The 17,481-nt window shown below is 39.4% G+C and overlaps 1 protein-coding gene across 1 annotated transcript; it reads right to left on the bottom strand.

The window, feature by feature from the left end:
- Positions 1-8,604: 8,604 nt before the first annotated feature.
- Positions 8,605-9,576, bottom strand: LOC107109357 (olfactory receptor 6F1-like). The gene has a single exon (XM_015409970.1). The coding sequence runs from the start codon at positions 9,574-9,576 to the stop codon at positions 8,605-8,607; it is 972 nt and encodes a 323-aa protein (XP_015265456.1).
- Between the last annotated feature and the right edge of the window lie 7,905 nt (positions 9,577-17,481).

The raw sequence follows: 17,481 nt of genomic DNA, 5'->3' as shown, positions 1-17,481 counted from the left end.
ATGGTATGAGAATAAGAAACCACTATTAAAAACAAGTTGAATAAAACCAAGCAACAAAAATCTTTCGGTAAAGCTTAAGCAAAGTGATTTTAGTATTCCCAGGCAGAAACAGTGAACAAAGGCAGCTGCAGGTGAAGGCCTCCTGTCAAATTCACTGAGTAAGACACAAGGGATTAATAACAGTATAACCTATATGAGAAAAAAGATAACATGGAAGAGAGGAAGTTGTTTTCAAAACAGACTGAGGGGGAAATGAAACAGCATTTCCTACAAAAGTGGAGAAAGGCAGTTAACTGTATCTGAGGCAGTTAATGGGAAATCAGATCAATTTTAAAAAGTGGGAGAGTGCTAAATATCCATATAACACACTTGAGTGGAATGAAACAGTAGAAGCATTATTAAATAAAATTAAATTGTTATAGAAAGAGAATTTTAAACCACGAGTATTGAGACAATACAATAAATATATAAGGTAAAAGAGAATAATACTTATTGAGAGTGTTGCTAGAGCACACAATTTACCTTAACATTTTAAAATACCTGGATTCCTACAGTGTCAGAAATATAGTCCATTTTGATGTCAGTAATTTGATGCAGGACGGCGGAAGACCCGAACGCCTGGTGTGATCTGGTCCATGGGGCCGCGAAGAGTCGGACTCGACTGTGCGACTGAACAACAACAAATTTGATGCATGTGTGTCAATACTGATCACCTGAAAATGTCATGGGTGCAAAAATGTTGATCATAATGGAAATGCTATACATCAAGATTTTTGCCAAATCTCTGAACTGTGGAGTCACTTCTTTCACCATGTTCGCTGCAGAACACTCACTAGAACAATAGCACACTTTCTTTTGTACGGGTGAATCTAAAAGGTCTGCCTAAATATTTAATATATTCTTTTCAAATTCCAGAAATAGGGTATTAAATTATATTCTGAAAAAATAGTTGAGAAAAAATAGTAAGAAGGGGGAAATATAATAGAAATAGTAAGTTGGAAGTAACCTAGCCATTAAGGGATTTTTTGTAAAAAAAATGATATACATTTGCTGTATCTAGCTATACAAGCAGTTAACTTGTTGCTCATCACAAAAGCAGCGTAATCAGATAATTCACATATTCTCCCCCAGGTATGCAGATTAATATGACTTTCTAAATTGTCCAAAAGAAAATGAGACCCCTGTCCCACACACCCCAAATTCCTTATGATGACTGAATATATTCTTAACGGACCAAAAAGAAAATGGGACCCCTGAATGCAATACACTAAATTCCATCAAAGGATTGAATACATTCCAGGAGGCATGGAACTTTGAGATTTGTTGAATTAAAGGCGAAATGGGGGGGGAGATGTTCTAAATAATATATTTATCCAACCCATCTCCCCCCTTTTTAATATACACAAAAGGAATAGGATTGCTATGAATAAAATAAGCATTACAGAGGTTCTTATCAAGGACCAAACTAATAGTACCAAACAATAGTGTATGGGGAAAGGGGGAGGAGGAGGAGGGGGAAATCATAGAACCAGTCATGCAGTAGGACTATGAGCACATTGAGAAAGGGGACTAAGTAAATATTCCACGATAATCTACATTACAAATCATTGGTGACATTGAGGTTGCAATTTACTTACCTGGGTGATGAAACCACTGAAGGTTGCTCACTTCCAAAAGATAAACCCAGAAACAGAAAGGTGACAAAGTATGGTCAGAAAAACAAAGACAAAAAGGAGAAATAAGGTGTGCCACAGATGAAGAATAACACCCTTGCACTGGATAAAAAGCGTTGTTGAAGGTGGATGGTTCTGTATAAGAACATGAGAGACTGATATATATGGCTGTGAATCACACCCTTGCTTTTGGAGATGTGCCAATTACACAAGGGCAAGAAACTTTTAAAATGAACTTTTCTTGGCCTCAACTTATTTTCTGCTTCCTTCTTTTGTCTTACATCTGCTGGAGCAAACTTCTACCACTGCAGCAGATATCCAACTTTTCTTCTGTGATTTTGTACCACTGATAAAGTTGGCCTGTAGTGACATATCTCTGGTTATGGAGGCAGTTTTTGTATTGTGTTCTGTATTCATTTTCCCTCCATTTCCATTGAACATCACCTCTTACATTTGCATCATATCAGTCATCCTAAGATTCCTCTCAACCCCGGGGGAGACAAGAGGCATTTTCCACCTGCTCCTCCCACCTTCTTGTAGTTACCATTTTTATGGCACCTTAATGATTCTGTATCTCCTTCCAGAAGGCCCCTTACTAAAGGGATCATGAAAAGTGTTCTCCTTTTTCTATACTGTCATGACACTGATGATCAATCCCTTAATATACAGTTTGAGGAATAAGGAGGTGAAGGAAGCCCTGAGGAAGTGGACTCAGAAATACTGGTCAACACTAGGATTTTAGAAAATTTATTTAATTATTTATTTATTTATTATATTAGATTCAATAGGCTGCCCTTCCCTACAAGGACGGCTCAAGGTGGCTTACAACAAATAATATACAATCTCATACAACTACATTAAAACAATTTAATAAATAACAGTAGATAAAAACAGTATAAATGCAGTGCTTAATATTTATTTATTTTATACATTTATTATTTGCATTCATATTCCGCCCATCCTGTGGACGGGCTCAGAGCGAGTAACATCAGTATAATATATACAGTTTCATTTAAAACACACTAAAACAGTATAATAATTAAAACAATGGGTACTTAGGAAAGCTGTAGACCACTGCCAAGGGGTGCACCAATGGCATTAATGAGAGCTGAACTGGGAATTACCTCGTTGAATGCCAGAGTCACTGTCAGAATTCTATTTTATTGGAGAAAATGTTTAGAATGACCCCAGGATTCCCTGCGGGTTTAAGTTTTAGTTTGCACCTGAAAGCCTCCAAGAGATTAGGTGACCATTTGGCCTCGATTCAATTGAAATTTGCAATTCCTGATGATCTATTAAGGAATAAAACTCAAGCATGGGAACTGAAGGAATGGGTGTTCAAAAAGGATGGGCTTAAGGATCAGGATGTGATGGCACGTTGTCTTACGGCTCCATTATTCAAGTTTTTAAAAAGGGATCATTGTAGGTCCCTGCATTTAGAGAAGTTAACCAGCCTGGAATTAAGATCAGCTTTACAGCTTTAAGATTTCAATCCATGCCCTCAATGATGAGGACTGGACATTTCTTTGGTATCCCTGCCCCCCCTTAGACTTTGTCTTTGTGATATGGGGGAAGTTGATGATATTGTACATTATATTCTGAGTTGCCCATGGCATGAAGCCCCTAGGCTAAAGTACATCATTCCTATTAGTCCGCAGCATAATGGACTCTCCGATCTAGATCTGGTCAAATTTTTACTCTCGGATCTTGACCACTATATCTCTAGCAGAATGGCGTGATTTGCCTTAGCAACAAGGAAAATCAGAATGAGTTTAGTATTTAATGCAAAGTAGAAGGAGTATTGGAGTATACTGTTTTTTTATTGTTTACATTACTATTTTATAGTCTGATGTATTATGTTATGGCCTATGGCTAAGACAATAAACTTATACTTATACTGTACTGTAGACCACTGCAGCTCATGTTCCTAGTAGCTCCAGATGTTTCATAAACTGACACAGCTGGGTGTATTTTTGTTTTAATGGAATGGAGGGGCATTAAATAGAAATAAAATGTTATTCTTATTGTAATACTATCTAAGAAATAACACTTCTTATCATCTGTTGTCCTTTTTATTTTACCTCCCTGCCAAACCAGTATGCCTGTTTTAGTTCCTATACTTTGGTTGTCCATGTGAGGCACAGTGTCCCAGTAAGTGTCAGGCTGTCTCTGCCTGTTATAGTCTAGGAAATCCTAGATGCAAGATTAGATAGAAAGCTCAAAAAGTTTACATCATCGTATGGTTCCACACTTGGTTCCATGGCTGAGATGTTTAGCCCTGAACCAGATAGTCTTGATATCTGCTTCTGCAGGATATGACAACTGACAACCCATATCCTAAATTAGGCTGCAGGAGAGGCTGCAAAAAGTTTCAGAAAAGCCTAGGTTAGTAAGAATTAAGAGTTTCTCCTTCCTTTTGCTACTTCTCTGACCCAGAGGAGACCATGGTTTTATTTTTGCCAAGGGGATCAAAATCTCTGTACTAAGTTTCCCTCAGGCTGTGGTCACGCACACTAAATAATCCACTTTCAATGCACTTTCCAACTGGATTTTGCAAGTTCACAAAGTAAAAAAAAATCCAGTTGGAAAGTGCACTGAAAGTGAATTGAAAGTGGATTATTTAGCGTGTGTGACTGCAGCCCCAGTCCAACCACACCGTGAGTTGGAGCAACCATGAAGCAAGAGTCCCTTCTTTGTAATGCTGGATACCCCCTGCCCTTCCTCAGCCTAAAAATGACATATCCTGGTCCACACCTATGTAACTGTCCAAAATTTGTCTTGAGTTTTGACCCATAACTACAAACAATAACAGAAATAAGCAAGAAGAGAAAGAGAACATGGTCAATGGGGAACAGACTGAACTGGGACTGGTGGTAAAACACACACCAGCTCATAAACTTAATTTTGTGGCTTGTGGTTTGTGAACTGAAGTTTGTGGCAGGTCAATCAGCATGAACTTTCCACAAACTTTTAAGTGGTTCATGGTGTTTCATGGCAGTTGATGAATGGATAAATTTTCAGACTCTTAATCAAAATGTTTACCAAACTTCAAAGCAACAGGTTCCCAAAGCAACTTCAAAGCATCAAGTCCCCTATGCATTTGGGGTATGTAGCGTGCATTGTTGAAACTGTGCCTGACATTTTCTCAAAAGTGCTTTCCTTGGGGCATCTGTGGGGGAGGGCATAACCTGGATCTCCTATGTCCAAACTGCACATAACTTGGAGGGCACGTAGAGGAGCATCAGGGGGAAGTCTCCTGCAAGTTTGGTATCTCTAGCTTGCACAGGGTCTGTTCTATACCTATACACCAAACTGAAATTAGTTGTATATCACTCTGACACTCTGACACAGTTTTTGCCAAAGGATTCTGGGAACAGTAACTTGGTATGTAACTGCATTCTCTTATTCAGGATGGGAAATTAGCTTTAATGAGACAGAGTAAGAGGGGACATGTCAACCTTTATTTACGGAGATTCTTCCCATATAGAACTCTTAAATGAACCAGGCTGTTATTCAACTGATAGTATTTTTATTGAACAGTAATAAAATGGCAAAGCACACATTTTAACACACTATGGACATACACATAAGAGCTAACCAGGAAATAAAAGAAAGTAGTGAGGGGAAATAGTTTAAAAGGTAAAGGAAATTATATTACTCAGCAGCAGCAATGTCATGGATAAAGGAGTGGGCTACATTAGAAAATAGGAGGCTATTAACTTTGGAAGGTTTTGATCTAGATATGGGCTGGCATGTGTATATAGGATATGGAAAAGATAAAACGGACTCGAAATTTAAACAGCATATGATAAGAGAAGTGCCTAGTAAAATCTGGCAAGAGATTAAAGATAGATTTTATGTTAAAATACAAAGGTGGTTATCACCATTAGAAGCGTTTATTAAACCGTCCTTAATGACAACTACGAAAATGATAAGTTATAAGACATTATTGGATAACGAGGGCAATCTAATAACGCAGGAGAAGATAGAGAAACAAAATATAAAATTAACGTGGTGGGGAAATATGCAGTTAAAAACTAGATTTGAAAAAGATAAAAAGAAAGGGTTCTATTGTGAAAAAACGGATTTGGATAAGCAATGGCTATCTACAAGTGATAAATTAATACAGAAGTTATACAAACTATTGTTGGTGGATTATGAACTGGACGAAGAGGTGAAAAGTGTTATGATTACGTGAATGCAAAATTTTGGATATATCATAGAGGATTGGTCCAAAGTATGGAAAGCTGCGAAATACTTGTGAGCTACCTCTTATAAGGAAGACGTATACAAAATGTTTCACCGGTGGCACTGGTCACCGGATAAATTGGCAAAATGTTATCCTACTATGTCAAAAAATTGTTGGAAATGTAAAAACAATGTGGGCACTTTTTACCATACGTGGTGGAGGTGCTCTACGACTCAACAATATTTGCATAAAGTTCATAAAATATTAGTAACTATTTTAGGGATAGAAATACCTTATGTGCCTGAATTGTTTTTGTTAAATGTACTACCGGATAAGTTTAAAAAGGATGAAAAAGTTATTGTTTATATAAATACAGCAGTTCGTATATTATTTGCCAAGTATTGGAAACAAGGAGGAATACCCTCCAAGAGAGAATTAATTTATAAAATACAGGAAGTGGTGGAAATAGATAAACTGACTATAATATTACAAAATAAGGATGAAGTGATATTTAAAAATAGATGGGAAAATTTTTACAAATGGTTAGGAAAAAACTAATGGTATTAAATAGATAAGTGTAAGACTCCGAAATGTGTTGCATGGTTGTATAAGATGGGAATATATGCATGTTGTAATGCATACAAAAATTTGAAATAAATATAATTATATTAAAAAAGTAAAGGTAAAGGTTTCCCTTGCTCGAAAGCCAGTCAAATCCGAGGAGGTGGAGCTCATCTCCATTTCCAAGCTGAAGAGACAGTGCTGTCCAAAGATATTTCTGTGGTCATGTGGCTGGCATGACTAGACAACAAAGTGCACTGAACTTGGTTACTTTCCCATCAAAGCAGTACCTCTTTATCTACTTGCAATTTATTGCTTTCGGAATGCTAGGTTGGCAGGAGATGGGACAAAAGATGGGAGCTCACTCCATTATGTGGTATTAGGGTCTCAAACTGCCGAACTACCAACCTTCTGGTCTGAAGCTCAGCATCTTAAACTCTGAGCTACTGAGTTTATATCTACCAATCTTGAAGATTCAGGTCCGTGGAGAGAAGTTGACATCCAGAAAAGAGCTTTCTGACTAGAGACGAATCTATGTACTTAGAGGAAAAATGTATCCTGAGACAATATGATGGATTTGCTCCTAAAACAATACCCATAATGTGTTCCCAGAGTTTTGGACAAATAGTTGATGGTTTGTTAGTGGGAAATCAAAGTAGTGAATGGACCTTGATAGCCATCCTGGAGGTAGGATATGGCTGTTGATGTGCTGTTGATGACTCCAAAGTGTAGGATGGAAGACATTTCCCAGGTGGTATAAATATGTTAACAAGGATGCAGGTGCCAACGGGGGAGCCAGTACTGGAGATGAAAGAGGCACGATCAAAGTAGGATGATGTATTCCTGAGAAATCCATTGTTATAAAATATGCATTACATTTGGAGTGGAAGAGATTTGTTTGCAATTCAGTTCCTTGTTTTTCACATCAAAATAACTTCCCAGTCATACCTTTTGGGGTTAGCTTTGGACAAAACAGTGTTTTAGATATAATATTTGTTTGGAGTGATATTTATTTATTTATTTATTTTATTCAATTTATACCCCGCCCTCCCCGCTACGCGGGCTCAGGGTGGCTTACAAGGGCATACGCCAATATAAAACATATTTAAAACCAGTTTAAAACCATCACTATACAAACAAACATTACAACCAATTATTAACAAAGTGCTCTAGATGTTATTTCACAGATGGCATGTTTCACTGCTCTATTGCTAGTATTGCTCGTACTCTGTTCCTCAGTGTCATCTGCTCCAGGGAGACACAGGTGTTCTCTTTTCCAGGGCCAGGCAAGATGGAACAAAAATGATGGTGATAGTGGCGGCTCCTACTCGTACGCCTGGTGGAAGAGCTCCATCTTACAGGCCCTGCGAAACTGTACAAGGTCCTGCAGGGCCCGGATCTCCACCAGATATATGGATTTATTTTCTCTCTATTCCCCAACCACCCATTTACAGGACAGAGCTCACTGCTAACAGGTGAGGGTGATGAAAATACCATTAGACCTTCCTAGATCTTCATATGCCTGCAATTATACTTCCAAGGGTTACCAAACTGAGAGCCAGTTTGGTGTAGATGAGAGCCAGTTTGGTGTAGTGGTTAAGTTCGTGGACTCTAATCTGGGAGAACCGGGTTTGATTCCCCACTCCTCCACTTGCACCTGCTGATGTAACCTTGGGTAAGTCACAAGTTCTGGGACAGGTGTTCCTGAAAGAGCCGTTTGTGTCAGAGTTCTCTCAGCCCCATCCACCTCACAGGGTGTCTGTTGTGGGGAGGGGAAGGGAAAGGAGTTTGTAAGCCACTCTGAGACTCCAAGTGAAGGGTGGAGTATAAATCCAATCTCTTCTTCTCTTCTTCTTATACCTCGGACAAAACAGTATGAAGCCAATTCAAGCCATACACACAAAGAAAAATTTTGGCACATCAGAGCCAGTGTTCCCTCTAAGCTGAATTAGTGTGAGATAGCTCACAGTTTTAAAGCCTCCGGCTCAAAGATTTTTGTCTTAGCTCAGGAAGGATGGCTCCAGAGCAATCTAATTTATGCAGTAGCCAAATTGCTCTCTCATGACTTTAATGCCAGTAGCTCACAAAGTAGAATTTTTGCTCACAAGACTCCACAGATTAGAGGGAGCATTGATCAGAGCTAAGAGTACATTCTCTGTTGCCTGTGTAATGCAGATTTTTCTACCAGCAAACCATGATTATAGTTCCAATATTATTCACAAACACCTTCTTCTTGCTCACCAACTTCTTCAGAGCTTCCCTGACCTCCTTGTTCCTTAGGCTGTAAATCATTGGATTCAGAAGTGGGGTGACTACTGCATAAAAGACTGATACCACCTTGTCCAGCTCAGAAGCAGTAGTGGAGATGGGCTGTGCATATGCAAAAATGATTGTAGCATAGAAAATGACCACTACAGTGAGGTGCGAGCCACAAGTTGAAAATGCCTTCTGTCTCCCACTGGCTGAAGGGATACGGAGGATGGAGAAGATGATGAAGGTGTAGGACACCATAGTGAGCAAACAGGTGCTGTAGATGACCATGGAGGCCAACACTGTCACAAGTGTTGAGCTGAGAAAGGCAGCACCACATGAGCGCCTCAGCAGGGGCCCAGCATCACAGAAGAAATGGTGGATTTCCTTAGGCCCACAGAAGGAGAGCTGAGAAATGAGGACAATAGGAACCAAGGGGGCGAGGAATCCAGCCACCCAGGCTGCTGTCACCATCCGGGTACTTATTTGCAGTGTCATAAGGGTTGGATAATGAAGAGGGCGGCAGATAGCCAAGTAGCGGTCATAGGCCATAGTCACTAACAAGAAACATTCTGTGGAGCCCAAGGCAAAGAAAAGGTAGAGCTGGGAGATGCAGCCTGCCACAGAGATTGTACTCCCGCCAACCAGGAAACTTTCCAGCATCTTGGGCACAGTGGATGTTGTGTACCAAATCTCCATGAAGGAGAAATTACCCAGGAAGTAATACATGGGGCGCTGCAGTTTACGATTTGTCTTAATGAGTGAGATGATGATTACGTTGGCAGTTACTGTGAGAACGTAGGTGGCCAACACTAGAACGAAGGACAGCATGCGGATCTGTGGAGAAGCAGAAAAGCCCAGGATGATAAAACCATTCACAACAGTCCTGTTGGCTGATTCCATATCCACATCTTCTCTGGCCAGTGAAATTGTGGACAAGAAGGAAAAGAGAAGGGAAGGAAAACAACATTAATATTGTAAAGAAAGTGGTTAATTTGCAGTAGTCAAATCTCTGTAAGCCTTATACATGTTACAGGGACAATCTTATGTTTGATACTCAGTTGTTATTTTTGTCTGATAGTCCCAGATAAACATTGTGAATGTCCCCATCTCCCTTCTGTGTTATTGTCATCACATTCTTCATCAAACATGTTCAGAATAATGTGCTTACATCTTCACTATATATCTAAAACCCAGAGTCCTAAATTAGGCTGAGACAGAGTGACAGACTCAAGGTTGTGCATTGAGTTTCATGGCTGAGTGGTAATTTGAACTCAGGTGACCCCAGCCTTAGTCCATTAGTCTAACCCCTATACCACACTGGTTAGCATTTGTCAGACATCCACTCGTTTATGAAATTGGAAGTAATGACCGCCAATATTTACTAGCATGAGACTGATCTTTTGCAGGCATGAGTCTTGCAGCATCTTAAAAGTCACACTTTTAAAAACTTCAAGCATAAATGTTTGTGGAGAAGAGCTACTCCAACAGATGCAATTAATGCTATGAATCTCATGTGAATGACAGAAAGAGAAAGAGGGAGAGAGGAAAATATTTGAAAAAGGGGGGAGGGACACACCATTATAAAACAGCAAAATAAGACTGGACAGACTGTGAGGCAAATCCCCACCATCCCCAGGCTCCAACCCTCAAATATCCAGGAATTTCCCAACCTTGAGTTGGCATCCCTGTCTCCTTCCCACCCAACAGCCAACCTACCTTTATCTGCCCCTCTGTCTTCAGCGTTCCATCTCCTTTCCCTCTGCAGTTTGTACTGAGGAAAACTGTGGTCTTTCTCAACCGTGGGGACGAAAGCAGTTTGCATTATTCTCTTTTCCTTTTTATCCACACAACAACCATATGAGGTAGGTTAAGCTGAAAGTATGTGACTGCTCCAAAATCACCCAGTGAGCTTCCACAGCAAAATGGGCATATAAACCTGGGTCTCAAAAAGCCTACCCTGAAGCTCTGACCATTATACTGCACTGACTTTCATAGGGTGGCAGCTGTGGAACAGTAGCAAGCAGCCAGGCCTAGTGGAATCATGCAAGTCAGGTGGTATCAAGTCATCCAGAGGGTGCTGCTAGGCCTAGGTTTCCCAGCTTCCAGGTGGGACCTGGAAATCCCCCAGAATGACAACTGAACTTCGGACAACAGAGATCTGTCCCCCTGGAGAATATGGGTGGACTGTGGCATTATATCCAGCTGAGGCCTCCCCCCTCCCGAAACTCTGCACTCCTCAAGCTTCATCACAGAATCTCCAGGAATTTCCCAACCTGGAGTGGGCAATCCTAGTCCCAGGCCTGACTTCAACCCTCCTGCTATGTAGCCATTCATACCGCAGGAGGAATCCGTCCAAATCTGAGATCCAGTCCTGCTTTTTGTTTCCTCCTCCCCCAGCTATCAACTAGAATATCAATGTAGATATGGTGGGGCCTGGAGTAGATTCCAGGGGCAACTATTTCAAAAAGTATTTTTTTGGGGGGGGAATTCAACCTTCCCCAAGCTTTTTTTTTTTCTTTTTGGATTTTTCCACAGCCCCACAGAGTCTGAGTCTGTAGAAAAACCTACTGGAGTGTGCCCCCTATCTGTGGAAATAAGTATCCACACACAGAGGGGACCATTGAGAAATAGATACATAGATTAGGGTTGCCAGGTCATTCCTGGCTTCCTGAGAGGGCTCTCATTCCTGCATGTGTGCAAAGCACGTATGGCACAATTACATTTCCCGGAAGTGACATCATCATGATGGGGTTATCAGGGTGACACTCATTTTTTGGGGGGAAAACTCTATGGTTTTTTCACGTCAAAACCATAGAATTTGCCCTAAAACTAGAGTGTCACCTCACTGACTTCCCTGAAACTATGACATCACTTCCAGGTGATGTCATCATGTTGGGAATGTCACCAGGCAACATTCCTGTTTGGGGGTTGGGCTACCCTCACTGTTTACCTAGCCCACAGAGGACTGAAGCCTTGAAAATTGGTGGAGACCCTGCCTGGACTGGGGGGGGGGGGGTTGGCAGCCCTAATATACATATGCCACTCTGAAGCTATATTTCTGACCCTGTACTGTGTGGGGGTGAGGATATTATGATTCAAAATTCTTGGTACTTTGACCTCTTTGCCCATGCTCATGAGACAGCATGACCTGCTATTATTTTGGAAACAGTACAATCAGCAGTCCCTCTTAGTTTCTACAGTGTGAAGGGTACAGACATATCATTCTCTCATATTGCCTGACTGCTTCTTGGGTGTTCTGTGGAAAGTGAGTATGGCAGGGTGGCAGACTCTTTGACCATCTTGTGGCCCTCAATGATGTGTCAAGAAGTTCTCAATAGAGTAACAGACTGATCCAAAGTCCAATAACTGAGATCAAGAGGAACATATAACCACAACAAGATATCAAATAGCTACTAGTACATATAGAAAAATAAGTAAGAGGGGAAAGGGTGCAAGAACAAAACATTGAATAGGATTACAGAGGGAAACATTATACACTGAGAGAAAACAAGAAAAGGAGTAACACAAGGTGAGAACAATTTGAAAACAAGGAGAAGATATTCAAGATTGGAAAAAAGCAATTGTTTATAGTTAGAAAATAAATTACAAAAACTAATGGAGAATATATAATACTGGCTGAATCTGGTGTCATGTCTAGAGGGAATCTCACTTGAGCCATGAAGTTCACAGGAAGACCTTGGGCCAGTCACCATATATCACCCTAATTTCCCCCCAAGGTTTTCTGTAAAAATAAAATAGTGGGGAAAAATGGAATTCTAAAAATGATAGACAGAGGAATGTGAGTGCAGAAACAGAATTTTATGTAGTGTGCTTATTAAAACCATGCTTGTGTTGAAGAAAAGGATAACTGTTTAGAAAAAATTTGACATGAACTCCATGAATGAAAATAATAATGATGATATTTTAAAAAAGCATATTCAGATGCTGTTCTCAAAAGTTAACAATATATACTGGCCACTCCACTGACTGAAAAGCAGACAAAACAGCCAGCATTCACTTTAAATTCGGTTAGCTGGCACTTTTATTAGATCAATCAAGACTGACCTGAAAGTGCAAATAAACTTGGGAGGGGGTGGTGGAGCTCATTAATGTCTGTGCAACTGATTGAAAAGATACTTGAAAATATACGATTATTTAACAAAGGGGGGGCACCACTACAATATGGTATGAGCAGAAGAAACCCCTGTTGAATAACTAGTCAAATAAAGCCATGCAACAAAAAATATCTTGGTAAAGCTCAAGCAAAGTGATTTTAGTATTCCCAGCAGAAACAATGAAGAAAGGCAACTGCAGGTAGGGGCCTCCTGTCAAATTCACTGAGACACAAGACATTAAGAACAGTATAACCTATATGTGAAAAATATAAAATGGAAGGCAGGAAGTTGTTTTCAAAACAGAAAGAGGGGAAATGAAACAACATTTCCTACAAAAGTGGAGAAAGTTAGTTAAGTGTATCGGAAGCAGTTAATTGGCAGAAAGAGGGGGAAATGAAACAGCATTTCCTTAAAAAGTGGAGAAAGTTAAGTGTATCGGAAGCAGTTAATTGGAAATGAGACAAATTTTAAAAAGTGGGAGAGTGCCAAAGATCCATATAACACACTTGAGTGGAATGAAATAGTGGAAGCATTATTAAATTAAATTAGATTGGAATAGAACAAGAATTTTAAACCAGTAATAGGTGTACATTTATTGAACCAAACTAAGAAACATATAATACACAGATTCCTACAGTGTCAAAAATATAGTTCATTTTGATGTCAGTAATTTGATGCATGTGTGTCACTACTGATCACCTGAAAATGTCAGGGCTGCAAAAGTGTTGATAATAATGGAAATGCCATACATCAAGATTTTTGCCAAATCTCTCAACTGTGGAGTCCCTTCTTTCACCAAGTTCACTACAGAATGCTCACCAGAAAAACAGTGCACATTCTTTTGTAGGGGTGAATTTTAAAAAGTCTACCATAATAGTGAATATATTATTTTCAGATTCCAGAAATAGGGTATTATAACAAACCTATATTCTGAAAAACAGTTTATACAATATTAAAACTTAATATGGAATTCTATTTAATATATATATCGTAAGAAGGGTGAGGATATAATAGAAATAGTAAGATGAGAATAACCTAGTCATTAAGGAATTCTTTTAAAAATGATATACATTTGCTGTATCTAGCTATAGAAGTGGTTAATTTGTTTAAGATCACAAAAGCAGCATAATCAGATAATGCACATATTCTTTCCCAGATATGCAGAGTAATCCTGGTTTCTAAATTGACGAAAAGAAAATGAGACCTCTGTCCCATACACCCCAAATTCCTTATGAGGATTGAATATATTCTAAATGGACCAAAAATACAAAGGTACCCCTGCAACCAATACAACAAATCCCTTACAAGGATAGAATATATTCTAGGAGGCATGCAACTTTGAGATTTGTTGAATTAAAGGGGGGGGGGATGTTCTAAAGAATGTATTTATCCAAACCATCCCCCCCTCAATTTTTTAAATATACATACAAGGAATAGGATTGCAAGGAATAAAATAATCATTGAATCAAAACAGGAGTTCTTATAAAGGACCAAACTAATAGTACCAAACAATAGTTTATGGGAAAAGAGGTAGAAGGAAGGGGGGGAAATCATAGAATCAGTGATGCAGTAGGATGGGCACAGTGAGAAAGTGGATTAAGTAAATCTTCCAAGATCATCTACCTTACAAATCTTTGATGATATGGAGGCTGCAGTTTACTTACCTGGGTGATGAAACCATAGAAACTCACTTCCAAAAGATTGACTCAGAAAAAGAAAAGTGACAAAGTATGGACAGAAAAACAAAGACAGAAAGGAGAAGCGAGGTGTGCCACAGATGAAGAATAACACCCTTGCAGTGGATGAAGAGCATTGTTGAAGGTGGATGGTTGTGTATAAGAACATGAGAGATTGATATATATGGTTGTGAATCACACCCTGCTTTGGAGATGTGCCAATTACACAAGGACAAGAAACTTTTTATATGAACTTTTCTTGGCCTCAGCTTATTTTCTCCTTCCTTCTTTTGTCTTACTTTTGCTGGAGCAAACTTCTACCACCACAACACACATTGAGAATTTATATATACACACACATACACACCCTGAGAGCAATAGGGCAATAACTCCCATTTTTGTATATATATATATTTTTTGTGTGTGTATTGCTTTCAATATATATATATTGAAAGAAATTGGAATTATTGCCCTATTGCCATCAGTGTTGTGTGTACAAATATAGCAAAAGTGCGAAGGGTAGAACAGAAAGAAAGAGGGACAAATGTCAAAAAGAGATAAAACACACACACACACAAAGAAAAATGAAAAGCAACCTAGAACAAGGATCTCAAACTCAGAATCTCAGCCATCAGGTCCTTAGCATAATTCTGTACAGTGTTAGTCCAGTGTAAAACATTTACAACTGGGTGTCTTAGGCTGAAGTAATTCTGAACAGGATCACACAGTCTTTTCATTCCCTAGGCCCTTGTGATGGCTCACTCAAAGAAAATTGATGTCTCACACATTTAGTGCCATATAATAAAGATGACCGGTGCTTACCTCAACAGTTATCTAATAAGGTTTTGCTTCGTCACCAGATCCACAGTATAGTCCTATACAGAATTACTCATCTTAAAATATTAAAATCAACTTGTTTGAAGTGGAGCATCTCTGAATAGAACTGCACCACTACTCATTTAACTCTCTGAAGTCCTGTGAAGGCTCATCCAAAGAGATGTGTTGTCTGCCACGTTTGGTGCTCTATAATGCAGATGGTCAGAAACAAGTGTTCTAATTCATTTACTCAACAGCTATCTAATGAGGCTTCACTTGGCCATATGACTCTACTCTGACCAGCTTCAGCCTGAACCATTTGTCTACTAAATAAAGAACATACTGTTCCCAAACAGGCCAACAAGGCATGACAGTCCTTTAATTTACCTTTTTCTGTTCCAGACTAGCTTCACCACATACATTGCTGTCATTCATAATTATGCCTCCTCTATATTGAAGGCTCAGATGAAATAATAAAAAGTGGTCTCTTTTGGAAGGTAGCCTGGTGACATAAAAACAGTGACTTTACATATCTTGAGGGACATCTAGCTGCTGGAAAATGTCAATTAGAGCTATGTCTTCCATGCTAGGAAGAACAAAATATGTTCCTGATACCATATGGTATTGGAAGACAAAGGCATAAGAGTGATATCTACTACTGCTTGGTATTAAATGTTACCCAGACCGCCACCATGCACCTCAGGGCTTCATACACATCTGGAAAACATAGCTCAATAATAGAAGAAAGCTGGAGAATTTAAGTTGTAGGGTAGATTTATTTTTTGCATAAGTTTGTGGTAGTTGAACTAGGGTTGCCAACCTCCAGGCAGTGGCTGGATATCTCTCGCTAGTTAGTTTACCTGAAGAAAATGACTGCTTTGGGAGATGAACTCTATGACATTATATCCCACTCAAATCCCTTCCCTCCTCAAACTCTGCCCTCCTCAGGCTCCACCTCTCAAAATTTCCTGATATTTCCCAACCCAACCCAAGCCTAAACTGAACAGAACAAAGGAAACAGAAATTAAAAAGAGTCTGGATTTCAGAATATGTACCAGATTGTACTTTGTAGTCAGGGCAAAGAGGGATGGTGGATTTCAGAGCAGAAACAAGCATTTCAGAGCAGAAACAAGCATTTCCATGCATTTAATTGATTCTTTCTTTTTTAGGGTGCCCATGTAAACCCTGAGGAAATTACCTCTCAAAATTTCCTGATATTTCCCAACCCAACCCAAGCCTAAACTGAACAGAACAAAGGAAACAGAAATTAAAAAGAGTCTGGATTTCAGAATATGTACCAGATTGTACTTTGTAGTCAGGGCAAAAAGGGATGGTGGATCTATTCCTTATTTTATGAAAGCATTTCAGAGCAGAAACAAGCATTTCCATGCATTTAATGGATTCTTTCTTTTTTAGGGTGCCCATGTAAACCCTGAGGAAATTGGGACATCATGATGCACCTTGCTGTTGGAAGACATACATATATTGCTAATGAAGCATGAGAAAAAGCAACAGCCTTCATGCTTTCTCTGTCCTTGGCTGCCCTGTATCAATCGGAACATTCAAGAAAAAAAGTGAAAACATAGGGCTGGTATCTGTCCGCATGTCCATTACTTCAACCAAAAGAGCCCAAATGAAGAAAGTGGACTTCTATACATCAGTAAAAACAGAAACTTCACAAACACCTGCTTCCTACTCACCACTTTCTTCAGGGCTCCCCCAACCTCCTTGTTCCATATGATGTAAATCATTGGATTCAGAAGTGGGATGACTACCGCATAAAAGAAGGATACCACCTTGTCCAGCTCAGAAGCAGTAGTGGAGATGGGTCATGCATATGTGGATTGTGTCATAGAAAATGACCACAAAGTGAGGTGTGAGCCACAAGTTGAAATACTTTCTGCCTCCCACTAGCTGAAGGGATATGCAGGATGGTGGAGATGATGATGTATTTATTTATTTAGTAATTCATTTATTTTATTCAATTTATATCCCACATTCCCCTCATGGCAGGCTCAGGGTGGATTACATCAGATTTGATAAAAACACAATATTAAAACACTAGTAAAAAACCACAATAACCTTCATTGGGTGCAGTTGTCATTAAAATTAAGACCTCACAGATGCCATCTCTGGTATGCAGTTCTGACCCGCTGAGGAGTGGCCCAGTAAAAAGGGAGGGACATCTGTCATCCTAC

The sequence above is a fragment of the Gekko japonicus genome, unplaced genomic scaffold (genome assembly GCF_001447785.1).
Source record: "Gekko japonicus isolate JY-2015 unplaced genomic scaffold, Gekko_japonicus_V1.1 scaffold101, whole genome shotgun sequence".
Taxonomy (NCBI): domain Eukaryota; kingdom Metazoa; phylum Chordata; class Lepidosauria; order Squamata; family Gekkonidae; genus Gekko; species Gekko japonicus.
Note: the sequence above shows the minus strand (reverse complement) of the source record. Positions and strands in the feature narration are given on the sequence as shown.

Coding starts and splice junctions, on each gene's coding strand:
- LOC107109357 (XM_015409970.1), bottom strand. CDS start 9,576: ATGGAATCAGCCAACAGGACTGTTGTGAATGGTTTTATCATCCTGGGC.